Raw genomic sequence first — 23235 nt, 5'->3', positions numbered from 1 at the left:
GTTTGTCATACTGAGACCCCACATTTGTGCACCTCTGCACCACAGTGGTGCCAAGCATTTCCTGAGCTGCAGTGATCAGGGGTGATGGGAACATGGGCTTGAGGCTAGGCTGAGCAGTGAAGATGGAGTCAAGTTGGAAAGATGAAGAGGGATTGCTTGGTAGCTGGTGGGGTGTCTGGAGAGGAAGCTTTGTAAGAAAGGAAGACGCTGCATTCAGTGTTGTAAGCTGAGCTTCTGTTGATGTATTTCAAAGTTTGTAAACCCTTCTGTTTCCTCACTGAACATGCTGCAAGGATGAATTATTATGGAGGAGGCATTTCTGATCTGTATCAGTGTGGGTGGATGCACACCCTCATTTTGCTGCGGAACTGGCAGGTTTCTTTCACCATCTTGGATTGCATGCAGGTATTAAACTTTGTGCACGTTACACATTTGAGACCTTGAGCATGAGAACAGTAAGAGCCACAGCACCAACCATTGCATTGTCATAGCTGCAGCGTGTGCTAGAGCCAGAGTGCTTGTACTCCGTGGCATGTCTGCACACCCTCAGCCCTGTGCATGAGCGTCGCCGTGTCCTGCATGCGGCGGGGGACAGGCTATCAGTGAGCAGGTTGCTGGGACTCTAGGTGACACACTTTGTATGGAGATCCAGAAGAGCTGGAGTGTGTCACAGGTGCCTGCTCATTTGATGTCTGACAAACAGATTTTACTCTTAAGAAGTGTGTGAGTGTGTGTGTCTGTGCAAGTGTGTGCCTGTGCATGAATGAGCAAGCCAAAAAGGTCTTTTTTGTTTTGCTTTAAAGGAAATATCTTCTGCTTCAGTGCCATGCTGTTTGTGAATGCTGAGGAAGCAGACTGTTGTGATGGATAAACACATGGAGCTAGGAGTCATATTATGCCTGTTATTTTTGGCAGATCTGGACCTTGCCAGTGCCAGGAGTTTTCCAAGGATGACTGTGTGCTCTGGAATGGACTCGGGGAGTCCAGGGCATCTGTCCTGGAGCAGTCTCAGGGACAGCCAGGGTTTCTTTCCTAGACATAAAGCACTTGATGTTGATTTCAAAACACCAGGGACAGCCCTGCTACCATTCTCTGGACTCAGTCAGGTGACAGTCACCTATTTTTGTAGTAGACCTGAGTTTGGCCTCACAAAATATTTTCAGACATTACTACAGTGGCCAGGATTCATTAGATGTCTCATGTTCCTGCTTTGCAGAAGGCAAAATAATAAAACTCTCCTCTCCAAAGCAATCATTTTGCTCATAGGATAAAGGAGAATAAGTCTATATTTTGTACTACCACTCGCATGTTACTTCTGATCCACCAGCCATTAGACAGACTCATGGAGACTTGTTGAATTCATCTTTGCAGCAAGAGCTTTATACAGAAGATGTACATAAGAAAATATACAATTTGATTTCTATATAGAAGACAGAGGAGTTTTCATCCTCTTAAAGGTCATTTACACTCAGTTACAGAGGAATAAATATATATATATATTTATATAACTCTTTAGGATAAAAAACGCAGTTAAGTTGCAACTGTGGTATTGTAATAGCCATGACAATAAACCACAGTCATCCTGGTGTGTCCTGCTAGATCCTCTGGAGTATGGGCAGACAGAGGAGGAGGGGTGCCCAGGCAAGGCCACATGGTGCATACCTTCTCCTCTTGGACATCTGTGCATGTTGGTAGACCCCTATAGAGTGGGAAGGGAATCCAATCTTCCAATTGCTTCAGTTTCAGGGTTCCCCAGTACTATTTCACTTAAAAATTTCTGGCTCATCTAGAGAGATTGCTCCCTTTTGGAACAAAAGGGCAGTTCTCTCTGGGCCACTGTGTCTTGGACTTTGCTTCACCTATCATCCTCAGCCCTGACCTGCAGGGATCCCCTCCGTGGGTAGGCAGAGGAGTCTCTTTGAGTGGGTTGAGACTGGTTTTCCTGATCGAGCAGCTGCGGTTGAGCTGTAGGGGAATGCTCCTACCTTCCTACTTACTTCCACTCCGTTGGAAGGGGAGAGACAGAGACCAACTGATTGATCAGGACGTAAGTTAGGTTGCCTCTCGAGAGATGACTGTGTTTTACCGGCATTGTCTAGGTTAGCTAGGTCATGCATAATTTAGTTTTTGAAAATGCCTCTTTTAAAATATATAGATGTCGAAAAAGATTGAAAAGGTGGATTCCATCCTGCAATCAGCAGAGAAGCGGGAATTTGGAGGAGGCTGGAGGTGTCTGGATATATCAGAAACGTATCCTGACAGGTAGGAGAAGCTTAAGGAAGGACTCAGAAGAAGTCAGTAGTTTTCTGATGGTTGAAGTGACCGGTCACCAGGACAGGCCATACCAGGGCCTGCTAGGAAAAAAGAGAGAATCTCATGTTTAATATGTTTAAGGGTTTTTGGTTTTTTTTTTTTTTTTTTTTTTTTTTTTTTCAAGGAGATAGTAGACACTGGGTTCTTTTTTAAACTCTAGGTGAATGAATGAAGCCCAGAATTGAAAGTGAAGAGTTAGGGAGTCAAGGATTAAAAGTTCACATTTTAAGAGATGGGTAAGTTCTGTCTCTGACCTCCTCTGCCATCTTGCAGCATGACTCTTGAGTGTCTTATCCAAAGTGTTCACAGTTACCTAAAGGAAGAAACCCAAGAACTACATTTTCCAGAGCAGTGAATTGTTTTAGTGCCCAGGTTCTAAAACTCCAGAGCAGGTAGATTTTAGAAACTGCCAAACAGCCCATCATCTAAAAGCTTGTCCCTGTACAGTAAGCAAAGTCACTCATCGTCCCTGAAATATTTATCCCAATAACTGACACCTGGAAAAGGCTGCCTGGCTCTGAGCTGCCTGAGAGAACTCAGAGAGGCCAGAGGTACTTCATATTCCTTAGGATCGTGTCACTGCACTGCAGTGGGTTTCCATGCCTGCATTTTCATACTCATACTTGAAGGTACTGAGCTTTGCCTTCTGTAAAATGAATAGTTTACTGTTTCATTAAAATTTGTAAACTTATTTGAGAGTGTTGTATTGAAAGTGCTATAGGAAAGCCAAGTGATATTTTATTTTATTTTATTTTTTACTCTCGTAATGGAGGAGTGAACTGGGATTGAGTTTGGCAGGGAGGGAAGAAAGTTTGAAAGGGCCAGGGCTGTAAATAAAATATATTTAAGTATTGTGGTTCAAAAAACTGAAGTTTTTCCATCCTTAGTGCAGAACTTTACCCGCCCTGTATGGAACGAGTGGTATTTCCATTTCTAATCCATAAAACCTCTGGCACTACAAGAGAAATAACCACTTTAGAAAGGCGTAGAGCAGCTGGCATCATAGTTGACGTTTTGGACATAAATTTACTTTCTCCATCCTGTTATGCATATCCTTTATGAACTGGAGAGCAAATGGCCATAAATGGACTTCAGGCTTCTGTCTAGTCCTTTCTATTAGGAAATGGCATAGTGACAATTCTTGTCCATACAGTGCAATGCAGGGTCATTACTTTACCTTACCAATAAGCAAAGGTCCCTTTCCCAAGAGCATACAAGCTTAGAGGCTGATCCCAAACTCTGGAAAACACGCAAGCTTCAGATCTAGTCGTGGGATGGGAAAAAGCAAAATGCTTGGAGTAGAGTTATGGCAGTTGTGGGCTTCTTGCTATTCTGTGTTCTGGATTTAATACTCCTAGTAGCTTTCAGTTGTTGAAGATGTTTGTGTGAAATTCTTGCACAGCTGGTGTTTGGACTGATAGATGTCAGCAAGCTCATGCTCAGAGGAAAATCAGTCCTTTCTCCTGAATTGCTTTCTGGCCCAGAACACCTTATTCAAACAGTGTTTACTGTTTCAAACCTCCCACTTCTGGGACACTCATTTCAAGGCTCCAGCCCTTGTTTTTAAATACCTGAGTGTCTTGGATGGGAATTCGTAGTTTTTAACATGTAGGTGCTGGACTGAGAACATCTCCTTATGGAAGACATCTGTTTTCATAGGGAAGGTACAGCCTGTGGCCAGATTTCTCTGCTGTGTCCTGCCATGGATTTCAGGGCAGACCAAGCAGGACCTTTAGGAGGGCACAAGAGCGTCCTAAGCCCTGCAGCCTAAGTTCTTCCTGTCTAGGACTTAGACTGATGCCTCCTTTCCTGGAAACAGAGCTGTGGCCATCAGTTTCTGCAGACGGTCTGCTGCACTGTGACACGGCAGTTGTCTTTTGGTCGTTATGGCCTGCACCAGATTTAAATGAGGGGCAAAAAACTGAACGTCTCCAAACTGTTAAAAAATTAAGTGTGTGTGATCCCAGCTCAGGATAGGAGTGGGCCAAATCCACCCTTGTTTTGACATCTAATTACAAGCTGCACCCTTACTTGCTGCCCAAGGCCTGTCTTTCACTCCGTGTGTGTTTTATGGGGTTGACTGCATCCCAGATGCTCTGCCTGTGAGCCCGTGGAGTTATCCACCATTGTCAAGGAGATGGAGCAGTTCTGAGTGAAGCCCTCAGCAGGTAACTGGGTGAACTGTTTTGAGCCAAACCCTCGTGACACTGAAGTCTGAGAGAAAAGTCCTGCTAACTTAGGTGACAACAGAGTTTGCTGTAGGTGTGTGTGTGTGTGTGTGTGAAAAATGACTAAAAGTTATTGCTAGGAAGCAGTTCTGAGAACCATCTTACATGTTTAATGGCGGCTTCCCTTCTTGGACCTCTTGGTGGGGAGCTTGCAGGTGCGGAGTGCAGGGGTGTCTCTGATCGACTGCCCCCGGTACTGCGCTGGTGTGGAGCAGGTCTCCTCAGCACGGGTGCGGTTGCCTTTCAGCCACCTGGGGCGCAGGAAGAAAGAAGGCCAAGAGTTTACAGACTACCAAAGACAGCACTCACGCCGCAAGCGCAGAAAGCAGACTGGAGCGGGAATTGCTGAGTGTGCGTATAGTTTCCAAGGTCTCCTCTCGCCTGCACAGCTCAAGGGGGCCTCCCTTGAGAAGCCACCAAGGGAGACCCCAAGCAAGTAGGAGGGATAGGTGTGAGAGAGCTCTTACTTGCGCAGATGTGCTAGCTGGCAGTTGCAGTGCCAGGCATTTTTGGAGAGCGTCAGAGTCTCCATTTTGTCGAAGGGGAAGTTGCGGGGCAGCTGGCTAAGCCGGTTGTTCTCAAGGTGAGCGGTTTTCAGTGTAGTCACACCAGCAAATGCGTTATCTGCAAACTAAAGCACAATAGTTTATGGTTGAGCAACACTGAATTAGGGAAGGGGAGATGTTTTCCCATGTTAAAAACTCCAGTTCCTCTTCTCAAGGCTTTTAGTGACAGTGGAGAGAACAAGAGAGAATGAAAGGGAAGGGGAAGTCCTGGCTCCTGGAAGCTCTGAAGTAGTGATAGAGATATCAGACTGGTGGATGTTTGGGTGGCAAAGTCTCTTATCTCAGGAGAGCTACATACTAAAACCATGCAGGATTGTTCTTTGCAGCAACATCCGTAAATAAAGTGAAGTCTGGCAACTCTCTGTGTTTGTGAAGCATACTTTTCCTTTCTAAATGAAGATATTTTATAGGTATAATCCTTTCCAGGACTGGATCTTCTACCAGTGCCTGCTGCTTTCTCTCTCCTGGACCTGTTGAAGGAGGGAGTGTTTGTGGCGTCTGAAGGGCCTGTAGACTTTGGCAATGCCCAGTGGGCTCTGAGCGGAAAGTTATACTTGGCGTCAGAGCAAGGTAGAAATAGTGAGGCAGGTTTCCAGCACCTCAATCTCTACTTTCTCTCTCTTTCTTTCCCTGTGACTTTTGGGTTGTATGCTGCAAGATCTGTGGGTTTTTTTGTTAGTTTCTTTGTTTGTTTGTTTTTATTTCCACAATTAATGGAAATAATTATAATAATTAATGGGTAGGCTTTAAGGGAGAGCCTCTCCTGCTTAATGCACTCAGAACAGAAGCTTTATGCACCAATAAAGAAAATTGGCTGTAAGCCCCACTTAGCAGCCCTCTCCTCTCATTCTTAGGCCTCATATCTAGCTTTGCTCAGTCAAGAGTTGCTTAGGTTGGAAAGTTTCCTTTTGAAAGCGTCAACTCAAACTTCCTTGAATGAATTAGAGAGAGAGTTGTTGACAAAACATAAGCTTCTCCTGGCCATGCTAAACCATTCCTCTTCTCAAAGCAGGGGAAAGCTTTCTCAATAGTGTAGACAGGAGATTCACTAGGTCTACCAGAAAACGCTCCGCATAAGAACCTGCATTTTCGTTTTGGCCAAAAGCTCACACATTCAGTCATGCTTCAGACATGACCATCAGGGTGTGTTCAGGCTCTCTTTAAGCTAAAAAGCTTGACAGGGGAAATGTACTATTTTAAGCTGTGAACTTTTGTGATCTTCTAAATTAAGCAATGTTGGATAGGATTATAGCTTTTCTAAGAGACTGCTAGAGTACTGTACAGTTACTGTTGGAAAATCAGCAGTGCTGTCCTCTGTATTCCAAGTCTAAGCTGATCTTAGTAGGTTTTACTGTGCTGATAGTGGAGCTGCCTGTTAAATAAAGTAAGAGTCTTGTCCTTGACTATTTACATTGCCTAGGAAGCCCCTGCCATTTCTTACAACAAGGATATTAACCTGAACACCCTTGCCACGTTCTAGTTTGGATAGTGGCATGCTGTCTAAGCTTCTCCTACCTCTCCAGTCTCATGAGAAGAGCTGGTATCTGCTGGTAACAGCTGCAGTGCTTCTTCCCAGAGTATGTATTTATAAAGAATTTGAAGAATTTCCCAATTTAAAATCACTATTTAAATGGAGGATTACTATTGTTCTTTGCTTTCTCTGGCAAAGCCTGAATTTCTTTTGCAGTGGATGTGTAGTAAGGGGGGTACCTACAACTTCCAATCCTGTTGATTTACACGGTGGGTCTTGCTCTATAAGATGAATTCCTATAGGCGACTAGTAAAAGTGTCTGATGCTGACAGGGAAGACTGTGCATGAGGGAAATTTTATAGTTCTGGAGTTGCAGAATGGCCTAAGAACTCTTCTTGTTTTCCATGAGTGTGATTTAAACTGGGATAGCTTCATGTGGAGTAGTTCTGCACTTGATCAGCTCTAAAATCTTGCAGCCATACAGGGAATAGCTAAAGACTGTATTTTTATGAAGGAAAAATAGCTGCAGTCAAGATATTAGAAGTATTTAGAATATTCAGTTGCGATTTCCTAGGTCATATGGCTTCTATGACTAGGTGTCTTCTAGCAGTGCAAAGTTCACTCATAAGTCATTTGGATACAAGGCCTTCTGAAGATTTGAAGAGAAAACTGCACTGGCATGGGAGCTTTTTTCTCTGGGGAAAAAAACATATGGAAGCCCTAAAGCTGTCAAGGCCACCTCTGTTGGAGCTGATCCAGTAAACTGGTGTCTTACACAGCTATAGGGGAGGAAAGGGGGTTCCTAGCTGCAGAAGAGCCTTTAAAAGCCCCACCTATAGGTAGTCACTGTAGAGAAGGCAGCCTTTTTTTCTGGCTAGAATTGTTAAACCTGACTTTTTGACCAACCTTTATAAATCTCTATGTAAAACTCCACAGTTTTGTTGGGGTATTAGGATCCTTTCACTGCCTCATACAGAGAAACACCTAACTTCTTGCCTTGTAATGTTAAGTTCCTCAAACTCTGATGATCCTGGAACTTCTTTTGGATTAAAAGATTAGAAAAGAAGAAAGGTATTTTGTTTGACTGGGCAGAAGCTGAATACACCATCAAAAAGGATCATGTACTTCTAGCTAGAAATCTTGAAGATGTACAGAATAACGATTGACAGATACTAAGGCAGTACCTCAGACTCTGTTATATGAATGTAGGTAGTCTCCTAGTTGACTGGATCATTCCTACCTAAAACTGGATTCATAGATACCAGTTTTTTCAGGTGCTTCTTTAATGGAATTAAGGACACTTCTCTGGAGCATCCCAGCATCACAGGTTAGTCAAATTTCTTCAATGCAGTACATGGGACCCTGATGCTTTCACATCTTGTACCACATTTAAACTGTAAACTTTTGAGTTGTATGTGATGTAAGTGCCTAAAAGCTGAATCTCACAAAAATTATGTGATAGCATGTCTAAGTGTCCACTGTATATAGGTCTTCCCTAAGGAGGTCAGTACATAGTTAGGGGTTAGGTTTAGCTCAGTTGGTTAGAGCATGGTGCTGATAATGCCAGGGTTATGGGTTCAATCCCCATATGGGCCAGTTGTTTCCCTGCTGAGCAGGGGGCTTGGACTAGATGATCTCCAGAGGTCCCTTCTCACCTTACTGATTCTATGATAGTTTATAAATGTGAGTTTGGATATTCCAATCCTGAAGAGGCTATTGCTGAGAATGGACAAGGGCTCAAATATTTACTGGGTGGTACCAGACTGTTTTAGATAGTATTGTTATCCACTTTGGCAAGCTCTAATTCTAGCTTCTGAGCCTGGCATTTTGGGATGCTATATTCCTCTTGAAAATGCCATGCTCTGTTACTGGCATCTTTCAACACATCTGTCCTTTTCTTTACAGGTCATCTGCTTACCCCTGTGAGACCTTTTGAGTTGCTCTTTGTTGCTAAAAAATTCCCTTTTCATCACATCTTCCTGCCCATGGTTGGTTTTGCTTTGCTGTGAAGTGCTATCCTGCCTTACCTGGATGTGCTTTGTCTTTGCACTTCCTAGCAAAGAATCATCCCAGGGAGAACTTCTAGAGCGTGGTGCTGCTAACGCCAAGGTCGTGGGTTCAATCCCCGTATGGGCTATGCTGAGGGTTGGACTAGATGATCTCCAGAGGTCCCTTCCAACCTTACCATTCTATGATTCTATGATACTTCGCCTGCAAAAGCACCCTCCTCTTCCAGCCCTGTAGGGTACATGTAAGATATGAGGCTGCCATAAGATACTGCCCTTCTTGTACTGCACTTGTCTCTGTGCTTGCACTGCTGCCTGGCATTTCGGGGGTCCTACTTCAAGTGGGACTCTGAGTGTGAAGCTCTTGCCTGCAGATCATGTTTTCTCATGGAAAAAGAAGGAGGTTGTTTTGCCAGGATACCTGAATGTCACTCCTCCTCTTTGGTACGAACAGGACCCCTTTGTAAGATGCTGCAAGAGTTCCTCTTGAGAGAGCATCAATAAACAAACCTTTCTTTATAATGTGTAAAGTTGGAAGGCTTGGAGGAGGTGAAGGTTTATATGCCTACCTGTCTAAAAGGCACGAGTAAGAAATTGCTACTATTCATAGTCCCTCCAGAGGAGTCTGTCCCTCCTAACTAGCAACAGGTACCAGGGCTGAATTAAGGAGGAAGAACAGTTCAGCTCTGCAAGGTGGCAATGCCCTTCAGCACCTTATGTACAAGGCAGGTCCTTGTCTCTCATCCCATGCCGTGTGCGTGGGATGCTGGAAGGTAGCTGATTGTCGTGCAGCATCCCAAATACCTTTTCCAGTGACTGATGTAACCTCCATCTTGGGAGGGAACATGGTGCTTTCCAAGGAATTTGATCAGCCCCAGATAATTTGATTTTGCATAATACAACCCAACTGAAGGGTGGAGTAACTCTCTCTCTCTCTCTCATCCCTCACTTGTGTCCTTTCAGAGGTTGCCAGCTGACTAGTGAGGCCAGCTAGCAGGCCTGGATTCCCCTCCTCTCCTCTAGAGGAGGGACAGTGAACTGGGGGCTCTGTAAAGGAGAAGAGAATCAAGCCCTGTGTTCTTTATCTGAAACAAAGAGGATGGACTCACCTTTTGCAGTTTCATGTTGTCCAGGCTGAGTGTCTGGAGGTAACGCCCAAAGGACTGGAAGGCATTGTCAGGGATGACCTCAATTGGGTTATGAGAAAGCTTCAGTTCCTCCAGCACTCTCAGCTTACTCATTGCGTTCACAGGATAGCTGCTCAGCTGGTTCTTGTCCAGGTGGAGGACAGCGAGGTTTTCTACATCTTCTAGTGCCCCAGGAAGGAGGTTGGTGAGGGAGTTGTCAGAAAGGAAGAGCCAGCGCAGGTCTTTAGCACCATTGAAGACTCCTGGTTTCAGCTCCCGAATTTTATTGCTGCCTAAGTGCAGGATAAAAAGGTTGACCAGAGGGGAGAGGAGCCCTTTGGACAAGTCTGGGATCTTGTTCTGGTCCAGGTACAGGTAGGTGAGCTCAGACAGGTCATCAAAGGCTCCTGGCTTTATGACACTGATCTGGTTGTCAGTGAGATAGAGGTAGACCAGACTCTTGAGACCCCGGAAGGCTCCAGTTGAGATCTCCTTGATGCGTGAGCTCTGGAGGTGAAGGGACACCAGCTTTTTCATCTCACGGAAGCCATTGGTTGGCAGGACGGGGAAGTTGTTCTTCTGCAGATTGAGAAGCCGTGTTTGCTCAGGCACCTTGGGGATCTTCCGCAGCCCAGCATTGTCGCAGATGACATGCTGCAGGTCTCCACCGTGACAGTGGCAGCTTGGGGGACATGCCTGTAGGATAGAGGCAAGGCATGCCAGTAGGCTGAGGATACTGAGGAAGAAACCTGACCGATTCATGGTCAGATCTGGAATTAGTATGGCAGGAAGAGAAAAAGTGAGAGGAGGAGGGAGATGGTTGGGAGAGAGAGAGTGACTGGGTTTGCAGCATGCTGAACACAGCCCTATTTATAATGTTATTAAAAAACAAAATCCCTTCCCACAAACCGCAGGCAGCAGCCAGTTGGAAGCAACTGACTTTGGGAACTTACTGTGAGCTTAACCCCTTGGCACCAGGCGGTGGAGCGTCCTCAGTCCTGCCTGGCCCTGCTGCAGAAGTGGCTGTGCAAGGGTACTTTTCCTTTCTGCAGCAGGGAGGCAAATGGTCAGGAAGAAGAAATGCAAACTTGCTCTTTGATGAATCTCTTCAATGCCTGCCGAGCAGAGTGTGCCCTGGTTTATCAGTGGGGATGGAAGAGCCTGTTCCTCTTGAATGGTTGGGATGGCATAGCAGGGACTACTGCTGCATTTCCCACCTACCTTGTGCTGAAGCTTTTGACAGACTCCTGGGCTGTATGTTAACCTAGGTTTAGGAGAAGCATCTCTTCCTGTTATCAGAGGAACAGTTTCTAGGGGCTCTGTCTCCTGCTGGTTTCGAAGGAGTTTGCCTGAGCAGGGATTGGGGAGGATGGGAGCAATATGAGGTCATGCCACTGGCTGCCAGCACTGTAGCTGTTCTTGCAATGCAAAATTATGGTTGAAGTTTTCTAGATCTAGATTGTACCTAGGAGTTAGCCAAGAAATGGAGTGTAAAGATATTCTTAATTTTTACTGTGCCTTTCCCATGAACAGTAGACTGGGTCCTAGGCTGGAGAGACAGTATGCAAGGCCTGTCCTTGTGAAAGAGGTCTTCTCAGCACATGGCGCTATGGAGCAGTGGCCACTGCCTTGGGTGGTGGCCATGGGCAATGGCAGAGCCTGCAAGGGTGCGATGGGGCATAGGCTGGCGCATGCATGCCTGGAGGAAGAGCATCCTGGAGGACAGTGGTGCACTGCTTCACGCCTGGCTCAGATGTGGTGGCTGGTAATGCCTGCGGCTCCTGGGACGAGGCTGGGGACAGGGAAAAGCACGGGTGTTGGTGGCAAAGCAATGAAATTGCTGTCAGAGAGGGGAATGGGGCCTGTGCTGTTGCCTCAGAGTAGCAGTTGCCAGAGTCATTATGCAGAGGTGAGTTAACCGAGGGGGTGAACCTTACTTTCCCATAGCAATGGATAAAGCAAAGCGGTTAATAGACTGGGTGCCACTTTTGTGAGTGCGAAGGGAGCAGTCCAGGAGGAGTTGTGAGGTGGAGTTTGGAAATGGAACATTTTGAACTGGTTTCCAGCCAGTTCCTGGCTGCAGCAAACAGCTGAGAGCCGAGCACATAACTGTGAGCTTGTTGAATTTTCTGCTCCTGAGGCTGGCTACAAAGCCCCAGTGGAGCTTTTGCAGAGGCGAGACAGTCTCGAGAAAGGGAGGAAATCCAAGGGCTGACTTAGGACACAGACTGGCTTATTCACAGAGATTCCTGGGTTTTTCCATTGTTGCGAGGAGGAATTAGCCAGCACCACTGAGCATGCTCCAGACCGTGTTATGCAAACCGCCTGGCAGCCCCTGCTCCTCCGCAGATGTCACTTTGAATGGTCTCCTTATTGCATGACTAATCTGGGGAGAGAGGGCTTCTGGGGTGTGAATTTAGGTTCTGATGAGCGTGTGGGGCAGATGGGATTGGCTGAATGATGATGTAATGTGGGACCTTGGTGCAAACCAGGCCATGTCAGTCCTCCAATATTTGTCAGTCCTGACATGCAACGCCCTGCTAGCGAACAGCTGGGGCTTCGCAGACCACTTCAGCATGAAGTAATTCCCCTTGTCTCCGTGCCTTGTCTCCTGAGATGCACTGTTACTGTAGGACTTACAGGCTCCTCCTGTAGGGACCTGCTGCAGGACTTAATGCTATCGTTACTGTAGTCTTTAAAACTTTTTGATCAAAATTATGCCGCCGGGTATTTTTGCTCATACCTGACTAATAGATTCAGCAGCCACCCCGATGGTCAGGTGTGGTGGCTCCCAAACTTCCATTTTCTTTCTTTGCCATTCCAGGCTGATCAGGACTCAGAGTGCCCTTTAAGTGTGGATTGTTAGTAAGACTCAGACCAGCAGCTGTGTGAATGACTGGAAAATAAAAAAAAAAAACATCCCTCCAAATCATCTTTTTCCTTCCACTAGTTGATTTTTCTTGAGCAGGTTTGACTGCCTTAGTCTTGCTCAAAATCATTTGTTGAGCAATTCCTGAAAGTTACCTGTGAGCCATATTTGTGCAGGAGGAACAGATTGATAAGATTTAAAAGTCAGCCTGTTTTTGTTGGACACTGAAACTAGGTATCGTGTCTGTGCTCCCTCACCAAGTGCACTTGGTGCTTGATACTCTTGACACTTGCTTTTCCCATCCCCATGTAAAAAGTATTGGCTAACAGCTCACTATTTCTGCAGAGATTTCTTCTGGTGTGAATCAGAGTGGAGCAAAAAGGTAGTGAGGGCCTTGCAGACTCTGTCCATGAGTGGATCCAACCCATGTGTGTTTCTGGAACAAGACCCCTTTATGGTTAAACTGTACAAACTTGAAACCATCCTCTCCCCTTTCATTCTCTAAGGAGATGTTTCCCTTTCCTCCATCCTTCCTATGGTCACTGGCTGAGACTGCAGGTTTGGTGGGACAGGGACCGTCCCCCTGTGTGGAGATGGTGTGGCTGGAGTACCCGGCTCTGAGCTCAGGTGAGGCCTGTACTCTTCAGATGAAGCTGTGTGACTTGGTTGACACACCACTCTGCTAGTGCAAGGTGGGAAGGTGCGTTTCTACCCCGGAGGGCTCCCTGCCAGCCTCTTTGGTGCAGCACAGGTTAAGTGGACGCTGTGTTATTTTTGGTCCTGTTGTGGGGTGGCAGGAGGGCAGTGCTACTGGGGGAAAGGTGTCTGCTTTTCAGCTCCATTTCTCCAGGCACAAATGTTTAATAAAAGGAAGTTCTTTCTCCTAATGTTTTTGATTTCTATGCCTCGGTGAGCACATTCCTGTGGCAGGAGCCAGTTGGCACCTTCCACAACTGGCACCTCGCCTGGCTCTGGGAGAGGCCCCTGGGCTCCCAGCTGTTTGTGTTTTGAGCAGCTTGCTGGCAGGGGCTGGCATTCCCTCCCTGGGTTTCGCAGACCTTGACTGGGACTGAGTAAGACTGGCCAGCAAACGCACAGCGATCCTCAAAAGCTCCCAGCGTGCCGGGTCCCTCTTCGCGTCTCGTGGGTGGCTTACGGTCTGGTGGTGACAATGGGAGCAGTGTCGGTGTTCCCTCTGCCGGGGCAGGATGCCGCAGCGAGCTGAGCCCCGTCCAGCCTGCTGCCTCGCACACCCCCTGGGAGCAGAGCTGCTAGGACATCTCAGAAGAGGCAGGATTATCCTGCGACCATCTCTTTCTTAATTGATTAACGGTTCTGCAAACATTCACAGTGCCTAGTAATTTGCAAATGCTTGGCTCCCCTCCTCTCCTTCTTGGAGGCCCTTGTGGGCTAAGCATATAAATACACTGTTTTTAAAAAAACAGTATAAATATAGATTTGGGGTGTTGCTTTGGTGCTGCAGGTCAGAGCTATTTTGATACAACACTGGAGATGGTATTTTCCATGTTTCATCTTTATTTTTGTTAGTATTAGCAACACTGTTGCATGAAGACAGCCACACATGAAATATTCCATGTTTGAAATATTCCGTTGCCCACTCACACCTATTTTTGTAATTTTGGAGGGGACCAAGATATGGTCGGTAGGTCAGTGCATGCTGGCAATGACCTCACTGAAGCCGGTGGGGTGACACTAGTGTAGCTGGCCTTGGGGACCAGGCCTTTTTCTTGGCTGGAGGAGAGGGCTCAGACCAGCTTCAGAGGTGCCCAGGGTGCACATGGCATCCTGCATTTACACCGTGCTCGGGACAAGCCCTTGTGGAGCCAAGGTCCTGCCTCTCCCTGGCACTGGGCAGTGGGGAGGGAGCAAGGTGGGAAGAAGTGCAAGTAAGGCCATGTGGCTCTGGGTGTCCCAGAAGGGGTGGTTGTGGTGAAGAGCACCCTCCAGACAGTGTTTGGGCGGGGACCTAGTGAGCAACAGGGAGCCCCAGAGGGACTCTAGGGTTCCCCCTTTTCCAGACAGTGTCTGAGAAATTCCTGGCCTTCAGCAACCTGCAGGTATCCCAGCCGTGGTGTTTGGGGCTCTGAGTTAAGACCCAGCCTGCTGTTTGATTTTCACATGCTTGAAGGGTGGCTTGCACTGAGCAGCGAGGGCACAGGCTGTTTGCAGCGCGTGGCAAGGTGGTGGTGGGTGCACCTCCTTTCCTTTTGACTGTTCCCTTCCAGTGTAGTATGGCCTGGGACCAGTGGTGCCACTTTGGCTCCCTGTTGATGTCTGCCCACTCTGCTCTCACCCCCTTTCCAGTCCCTGGAAGACTTCTGACTTTCCCAGATGTGTCCAGCCATGAGTTCTCCCTCTTCCCAAAATGGAAAATCAGCTCCACTAGGTGACAGCTTCCCTACTTGTCCTTAGCCAAAGTGAGACCTACCCATCCCATCTCATTGCTGGGTAGGATCTGATGAAGAGGTGGTTTTACTAGCTGCACAAGCTATGGGAACGTGGTATGAAAACATTAAAGATGGTAGTGTATTATACAGCACGAAAACATCAAGATACTGGACTTTCAGACATGTCTGCAGTGGGGGCTGAGCTCTCCAAGTCTGTGAGAATATTACCTTTGTGTCTAGGTTTTTGCCCAGTTTCCTTCTTCAGTAGCTTGCAGCATTCAGATGCCTTAAAGCAGTATTTTTCCACCTTTCCAAAGCACCCTGTCTCTGCAAATTCCCTCTCTCTTTTTGCTTTTTATTCTCCTTCTGCTAAACCTATTGCCACCCCAGTACCGGGGAGAATTGAGTTTATTGCATAGCGAAAGCCATTTATCAAGATGCTGCTAAAATAGCAAGTAACAGAACATGCCTTTGCTGGTTGCCAGCGGGCAGCATTTCTGAAATGCTGGCAGGGCTGAGCAAATACTTGCAAGCCTCAAGATGGCTACTCAACCTGGAAAGAAGAGAGGCAGCTTTAGTTCCAGACCACGAGGAGCAGTTTGTCCTGGCTGTACAGTAACAGGAGGCCAGTTTTCAGCAGCAGCAGTCTTCCGGACTCGGCAGGCTGGGTTGCCATTTTTGCAGCAGCCTCCTCCCGAGGCAAAGCCATTGCATGCTACAACACAAAGACGGTGCTTTGGCCACCTGATATTTTTGGGAACATTTTAAGCCCCATCCAAACGGGGACTGTCTGACAGCTCTCCGCATGGGGAGAAATGCCAGCAGGGTGGCCGCCCTGGAGGTTTGTCCTACAAGACCTGCTTGTTTGTGTCCTGATGTTTTGACACAAAGATGGTACTGTTGCTGTAGAAGGAAATGAAATCGCAGTGTGACATAGGGCTGGTGTGATCAGAAGTTGTTTTTGCAGCGGTAAAGTTGACCTGAGGGTTCAGGAATATTCCAATACAATTTGGGCTAGCGGAACAGCTCCAAAGCAACAAGACACGCATCCCCAGAGGACAGGAGAACTCGGGGTGATCTTTGTGGTGAATGAGAAAAGATCATTGCTGAGCTAGGAACAGTTAGGAGCTGGCTGCCAAGGGAAGGGCTGGAATGGACTTCAGTGGAGATATTCGAGGCAGACAAAACGCTCAGCATGGGTTTAGGGATAATTAAATCCATCCGACATGTTACAGTGAGAGGGGTTCAAAGAGCCAGCTAGAGGTCCCTTAGCACATCTCTTGGGTTGCTAGTCTGCTTTCTGTTGTTCATTACATGCTCTTTGAAGTCTGAAAATCCCTATTGTTTCATGGTCAATTTGCCTCTCTTTTTCCAAGGCCAGTATTATCTTCAGTGAAGCTAGTTTCTGTATGTTTTAGTTTGATATTTCAAATCCTGGTATCATTCTCCTCTGTGGCAAAACCAGAGGCAGGTAGAGAGGGGCATGAAGTTCCCTCCCTGACCACCACTGGTAATTAGGGGGTTTTCCTCTAAGGATCTCATGCCCTTCTGTGGATCTGATCTTCCACTCCAAGTCTACCCCATGTAACCCCACATAGTGTAATGTAGTTCTAAAGTCAGCCTTTTCATTGCAACCTCCTAACAGCAATTGAATGCAGAGGGAAATTAATATTTTTGTTGCCATTGAACAGTTGGGAAAACTGAGGAATACAGAGCTGATGTGACTTGTTCCGAGTGATGCAGTAAATAAGTGGCACAGGTGGGGGAAAAAGACAGGGTCTTCAGAGTCCCAGTTCTTCCCACCAGATCAGGCTGTTTCCCAAATGCCAAAGAGGTTGGAGTCTCATTGTTTTTACTTTAATTTTTAGACGCTACCTTCTTCAAGCTGTTTTGCCTGTTTCACAGTGGCCAGTGTTTAAACAGCATTAGCAGGAAATGTTTTTAAAATGTGCTTTAAAAAACACACAATTCTATTAAGATGTTCTTTTTATTTCCAGCTTAGACAGAGGCTTAGGATTCACAAAGAATGAAACTCTTGTCACAAGGGATAGTTAGGAAGCAATTTGTTTTGGAGCTATTCTTGTCATTTTTGATGGCAGGACTGATTAACTTGCTGGGCATTGGTAGGTCATTTGTGGCCCTCACAGTGAAAGAGGACTTTACAGTCAATTAAATTCTGTACTCTGCATAGCTCCTCTCAAAGCCAAGAGTCCTAGCTGGACTCCTTGCCTCTTAAATCTTTGCCTTGACTCTAGATATAGCCCCAGTGGAAATTATGGATCCAATGCAGAAATTATTGGGTGAGGCTCTTTGGACAGGATGACAAGACTAGATGATCCAAAATGTCCCTTTGGGTCTTGAAAACTATGAATCTTCATGGACATCTCCAACCTTAAATTGGTGTATGGGGTTTTGTGCAAGCATTGTTTCCTCCCATGCTGACATGAGCTGTGGCTGGGCTGGAAAGCAGGAGCTTTTACAAAAAAACGCCACGTGTCAGATGAGGGAAAAGAAAGGACAGCATGACTGACACAACGCTTGCCTTAGCCACTGCCTAGATTCAAAACACACAAGCGAGGAAAATAATATCTAAAGAGAGAATAAATACTTTGTTGGAGAAGTCTGGAGCAACATCCTAGTAGCTGGCTGTAGGGAGGACGGCTGGCTCGAGGCAGCTGAGGAGGGGCAGGCAGAGATCGGGCAGCGGTCCCAACAGGAGCCTAAAGGTGAGAGGTTCGGACCTTGTTGCTCTTTGGGCTGAGCTGGGAAACACTGGTTTTGCTGAGATTGTTCAAGCTGTGCAGCCTGCAGTGCTTTGAGCTGGTGCACCTGGCAACACCGGCCTTGCCATCTCTGTTACTGAGAGTGTTTATGGGACATCTAGTGCTTGGGGTATACAGCTGAAGTTGTGGTACGCGGTATGTTACCAGGTATCCGGAGGAGACTGGTGTGCCACAGCACCCACAGAAACATCCTGCAGTGCAGCTGCGTACTGCTGCATCCAATTAAACTGCTGGAGCAATTTGGAGAGACAGAAAGGATTGACTCAGGATTTGGCCAGGATCCTGGGACTGATACTCCAGTTACTCTAGCAGAATAAAACAAAAAAACACATGCATTGGGATTTTTTAATAAGTGTTTAAGACCTTGGATTTGTGTCTCATCAGTCATTTGATCCAGCCACAGGACTCTTATTAGCAGGTGGGAAAGAAATCCTTTCTGAGCATTAAACACTGTAAGTTTCCTCCCCGACTGCTAAGCTATCATTACGTCTGGTTGGAAGCCTGTTTACAGTTGCTACTTTGGGTTGCCAGGCTACTAGTAGCATAGTTTTTCACCAGATGGTCCCTGAAGCATCCTGGAGACAATCTTCTCCAGATCCTTGACTAAGAAGAGGCTCCCCCAAATCACCAGTTCTGGTTCAGACTGACCCCACTGTAATCAAACGAGCACCAGAAGTTACAACAGACCATGCGCCCGACATGAGATCCTTCTGCTGCTCCAGGTTGCTGAAAGTCCTGAATGCTCCCACCAGTCCCTAGGCCTGCTCAGGATGCCTCAGCATGGTCCTTTGCAAGGTTTGGTTCTAAAGGCAGAAGCTGGATCTGTGTGCCAAGGAGGATGGTCAGCCTCTGTGTAATCTGATGGATCAGAGAGGCTCATGCATCTGTCTTTGAAGATGCAGAGGAGAAAGGAGCAAATGCTTCGTGCATCAGCCCTTTCCCAGCCATACTTCCCCAGCAAAGCAGCTGCTAGTGACAGCGCACGGTGTACTGAGAGGGCTGCAGAGATCAGAAAAGCACTCCGGCATGTCCCAGTGCTGGAATGCAGCTCCTGGAAGTGAGAGATGAAGCAGCTGTTGCAGGAACAGCACTGTGAGCTGCAGCTCAGAGCTTCCCAGAGCACCTCATTCCTGGCTCGTGGCATCTCTGACTTGGTGAACTCGGCAGACCACTGAGTTGGGCATAAAGAGATGGAATTTTCCTCTGAGGAGAAGTGACCTTCAGCTGAAGTGACTCAGAGCCTGCTGTTGGGATTAGCAACGAAAGAGTTTTACCAGTGAGAAGCCTTTGTCCTGCTGTGATGCTTTTGGTTCACAAAAGCGGCTGTGCTGAGCGCTGCGCAGCCTCGTGATGCCTTCACGAACGTTACAGGAGCTGATGTCTGCACAAAGGGAGTGGGAGCACACAGCCGCGCGGTGGGGGACTTGCCTCCCACAGGAGCCCCCTACAGGCTCCAGGATTTTTTCCAAGGTCGATATCCAGTGTACCTCAAGCTAGGGAAGATGCGAGGTGAACGGAGCACAGCTCGAGTAGATGGCTGCAAGGGCACAAAGGCAGAATCGGTTTCTGGCAGAGACGTCAGGGAGTGAACAGGACAGGGCTGGGGGGGACATACAGAGGTAAAAAGGAGTAGGGCAAACCCTGGGGTCCTCCAGGAAAAAATCATGTGGGCTGTCAAGAGTAAATGACACCCAAAGTGTCTTGGATAGTGGGAGGTTGGAGAGTAAAGCCAAGCTATTCAGGTGCTTGAGCCTCCTGTCTGCTTGAAGAGTTTTTCTTGCTGTTAAGAGTATCTGGAGATCCCCTTTAGAGGGCCAAGAGAGCAAAGTGTTTGCTTGCAATCTGAATGACTTGTAGAAACATCCTCCTTCCACCCCAGTTCTCACTTGTGCTCATCACTAGCTTCATCTTTCCCAGAGCTGTGCGATCCTCTTTCACCTTGAGGAATGTTTCTCCACTTATAATTGTAGGTTGCCTATGGGACCACAGAAAACAGCCCTGTCACCTTCATGGGATTCCCCGATGATAACGTTACCAGAAAAACTGAAACCGTGGGATGCATCTTCCCCCACACAGAGGTGAACGTGACCCTCCTGCCTGCTCCACATTCTCTATTCACAGCAGACCTCAGCTCATCCTCCTTTTCTGGAGGCTGGAGTTGGTCTGCGCCATAACTCTTGGCTTAGCTTCTTGAAGCACCTGGCTCTCTTCCATTGCAGGCAAAGATTGAGGATCCAGCAACAGGGGAGCCTGTACCTCTAAATACTCCTGGGGAACTTCAGATCCGGGGCTACTGCGTCATGCTGGGGTACTGGGATGACCCTGCCAAAACAAGGGAAGTGGTCTCTAATGATAAGTGGTACAAGACTGGGTGAGTGTGGAAACGTCCCTTCTCTTCTAAGCCTGTCCTGCAGGGTGCCACTGGGTGGGGCAGTTGTACATGAATGGTTTGACAGTGGTGTCCAAAGTAGGGAAAACAGAACAAATTTAGCCCTCTGATCCATCAGTCCATCTCTATGAACTTCAGAGCAGCCTTTAGCACATAGCGCTCAGTGTGAGCTGCCTCTGGAGATGGGGATATTTGCTTCGTTGTTGGTGCAATTGTGCCCTTCCTCTAAGAGGGGAAGGGCTGTGGAGATATGCACTGGAGATAAGGTTGACCATGGAAGGAATCCTCTTCCCTCGAACCAGATGTTTCTGCTGCTGCTGACAGTGTCTGGGCTGTAGCAGAAACACTCTGTTCTCCACAGGGTTTTTCTTTTCAGGGTTCAAAAAGCTCAGTACATCCATGGACAGGGAACATCTCAGCTTTCCCCTCCAGAAACTCTGACCTGGCCTCCAGACAAGGCTGGCTGGGTGGATCAGTCGTTCTTCCACCTAGCCAGAATAGGACCAAGATTGTGGTGTTGTTGCAGGGACCTTGCAAGTTTGGATGAGCACGGCTACTGCAAAATTATAGGTCGCTGCAAGGACATGATTATTCGGGGAGGAGAGAACATCTACCCAGCAGAACTCGAGCAGTTTCTCCACACTCATCCCAAGGTTGAGGAAGCCCAGGTGAGTGGGAGGGAGGGTGGTGAGCAAGCAGCAATGTTTAATGCAGTGGGAAACCTGTACACGAATCAACCCCTGATGGCTGCTTGGGACCAGCTTGTCTTCACCTCTTTTCAGCTTCTCCTTTCTTGTAATCTTAATTGGTAACCAGGCAGGAAAGGCTTAAGGCACGGAAAGGGCAAGCAGAGCTCCTGGGTCTGCTCCTGTTTGGCATAGGGCACATACGCAAACTCCTTATGCGTCAGCTTCACGTCTGCGAAGTGGCAGCCATCACTCTTCTTTGATTTTTTGACTCTTTGTCCACTTTCCTAGCTCTCTCTAAAGTTCTAATCTAGAAAACACTCTAAAAGGACAATTTTTATTGGTAACTAATTACTGGACTCTGAAATCAAAAAAGACTCCTCCAATGAGCCCCTAAAGATGAGGAGTTAGACTTAGTTTCATCTGTTCACAAGGAGGAAATGATTTGTGGCTTTTAGCAGCTGCTCCCAATCTGCTGGGATTGTTCTCCTCCAGGTTTTGTGCCAGACAAGTCTCCCCATAAATAAACCAGCTATTTAGTAAGTGTTGTGCCTGCGCCAGGCTAGCAGCTCTCCTTGGAATATTCCCAGTGCAGATGGGTTGCAAACCAGACCTGTTTATGCAGTTTCTAGGGCTTTATGTCACTGCCCTGGATTCAAAAGGATTGACGTGTCTCTAGGATTTTGAGATATCAGTTCGAGGCGGGGAATGACAGCAGAGGACTCTTGAGAAATTGTGCAAGCAAACTTGAGAGAGAGCAGGCTTGGGAAGCCTGACTCCTGCATCAGATGATCAGATTTCCTGGTAACGTAGGGAAAGAGCCACTAAGATCTGTTTTTCTACTTCATTCCTCTCATGCTATTTCCTATGGAGATCTCAAAGTGTTTTGAATAAACTTCCCAGGTCGTCTTGTCAGCTCTGAAGCCTATTGCCCCATTTTTACAGTTGGAGAAGCAAAGTCACAAAGAAAGATGACGACAGGCCCAAGTTACACCTGAGATGACATCATGCCTAGCTGGTCTGACTCAGCCCTCACTCCAGTGACTAATCCGCAGTGATTTTGCAAAGAAAAAGTTGCTAGAGTCTGTGGGAAAGAGCAGCCCTGAGTGCCCACGCTGGTCTGCCGTGCGTCCTCTGACAAACAGCAGGGAGGTCCTTCCGGGAGGAAGGTGTCATGTAGGAGGCTGTGAGATGGTGAGGCAGCTCAGACTGCCTTTACAGCAGTGCAGCCCCACCGCCAGCCACAGAGCTCCTGCATCCAGCCACGTAGGTCAGGGCCTGTGCTGTGGGCCAGTGCGACTACCCTGCAGGCACAGCCAGCACGTGTGAGGAGAGAAGTGTCTCCTAGGGTTCATGCATCCTTCTGTCCCTACCAGGTGGTTGGCGTGAAGGATTCACGGATGGGAGAAGAGATCTGTGCCTGCATCCGAGTGAGAGCTGGGCAGAAATGCACAGAGGAAGACATTAAAACGTTCTGCAAAGGGAAGGTAGGACTTCCATTCACGTGCCCGGTAATTCAGTACCCTGCTGGACCAGCCCACCCAGCAGCTGCTGTAAATTTTGCAAAGGAAATTGCCGTGATTTAGAGCAGCTTGGGATCCAATCCTCATAGCCCTGGCTCAGGCACTGAGTGGTAGGTAGTGTAAGCAGCACGTGTGCTGGATATGCCGCTCCTTGCAGGTCATGGAGCTGTGGTCTTTCTCTTTCCAGATCTCTCATTTCAAGATCCCCCGGTACATCGTGTTTGTGAACCAGTATCCGCTCACAGTCTCGGGCAAGGTAAGAGATAGGCTGGGGTGCAGCAGGCATGATGGGCAGAACTTGTTTTTGCTGTCTCCTCTCTGATGTCTCCTCCTTTTCTCTGTGCTTTGTTCCAGATTCAGAAATACAAGTTGAGAGAGCAGATGGAGAAGCATCTTGAGCTCTGAGCTCAGGAAGGCAGAACCAAGAAAGGGATAAATCAGATCCACCCCAGCCAGGTTTGCATCTCCTTTTCACCTGTACCAAGCAGCAGAGAAGGTCTCTCTTGGGTACAATGCTCATGGCACTTTTAGTTATTAAAACAAAGAGCTTTTGTTTCCCCACTTGGGCTTGTTTCTTTGCCAAGAGAAATCCTGGGGTATGAGGAAGGGATGCTTATTTCTGGAATTCTGTCCTGTTACTCTAAGATCTTATAAAATTTTTTAAATCTTTTGTCTGCTTGGATTCTAGGGTATCTTAGGTTGTATAAAACACCCCAGTGAAATGACACAGCTGATAGGAAACTCTTGAAATAAAGAGCAGGACCTCTACAGAGTGAGGCTTTGAATGGGAAGTGGCTCCTAATAGCTGGAGAAAGGTAGTGCTGTTCTCAGGCTTCTCATGGGCATTCTGAACTGCAAAAAAGAAA

At 47.2% G+C, this 23235-nt stretch overlaps 2 protein-coding genes and 1 non-coding gene across 4 annotated transcripts in view; 2 read left to right on the top strand and 1 right to left on the bottom strand.

Annotated features, from left to right (window-relative positions):
- Nucleotides 1-23039, top strand: part of ACSF2 (acyl-CoA synthetase family member 2) — a 40717-nt gene extending 17678 nt beyond the window's left edge. The window contains exons 11-16 of the mRNA XM_062591873.1: nt 19742-19849; nt 19991-20142; nt 20687-20828; nt 22223-22333; nt 22557-22625; nt 22724-23039. Of these exons, the coding sequence (XP_062447857.1) occupies nt 19742-19849; nt 19991-20142; nt 20687-20828; nt 22223-22333; nt 22557-22625; nt 22724-22774 (633 nt within the window). The 3' untranslated portion in view covers nt 22775-23039. The remainder of the gene's footprint in view (nt 1-19741; nt 19850-19990; nt 20143-20686; nt 20829-22222; nt 22334-22556; nt 22626-22723) is intronic.
- On the bottom strand, nt 1359-10568 carry CHAD (chondroadherin). Of its 2 annotated transcripts, none has more exons than XM_062591874.1 (4): nt 9694-10568; nt 5009-5172; nt 4647-4792; nt 1359-2354 (listed from the first exon to the last, which is right to left on the bottom strand). In XM_062591874.1, exons 1-3 carry the CDS (start codon nt 10471-10473, stop codon nt 4651-4653), a joined length of 1086 nt encoding a protein of 361 aa, XP_062447858.1. In that variant the 5' UTR covers nt 10474-10568; the 3' UTR covers nt 1359-2354; nt 4647-4650. The 2 variants fall into 2 exon arrangements, with proteins under 2 accessions (XP_062447858.1, XP_062447859.1); XM_062591875.1 differs by having other exon boundaries at nt 1359-2351.
- On the top strand, nt 8104-8174 carry TRNAI-GAU (transfer RNA isoleucine (anticodon GAU)). The gene has a single exon. It is a non-coding gene; the product is annotated as a tRNA-Ile (tRNA).
- Nucleotides 23040-23235: the final 196 nt, after the last annotated feature.

This window comes from Rhea pennata, chromosome 19, assembly GCF_028389875.1.
Source record: "Rhea pennata isolate bPtePen1 chromosome 19, bPtePen1.pri, whole genome shotgun sequence".
Lineage (NCBI taxonomy): Eukaryota > Metazoa > Chordata > Aves > Rheiformes > Rheidae > Rhea > Rhea pennata.
This window is presented reverse-complemented; position numbering and strand designations above follow the sequence as displayed.

What these genes read in the sequence shown, in the direction of transcription:
- CHAD (XM_062591874.1), bottom strand. Translation starts at nt 10,473, where the DNA reads ATGAATCGGTCAGGTTTCTTCCTCAGTATCCTCAGCCTACTGGCATGC. An exon ending in ACAACATGAAACTGCAAAAG is followed by an intron (nt 5,173 to 9,693) that starts GTGAGTCCATCC and finishes ATTGTGCTTTAG; the next exon opens with TTTGCAGATAACGCATTTGC. An exon ending in CAGCTAGCACATCTGCGCAA is followed by an intron (nt 4,793 to 5,008) that starts GTAAGAGCTCTC and finishes CCTGCGCCCCAG; the next exon opens with GTGGCTGAAAGGCAACCGCA.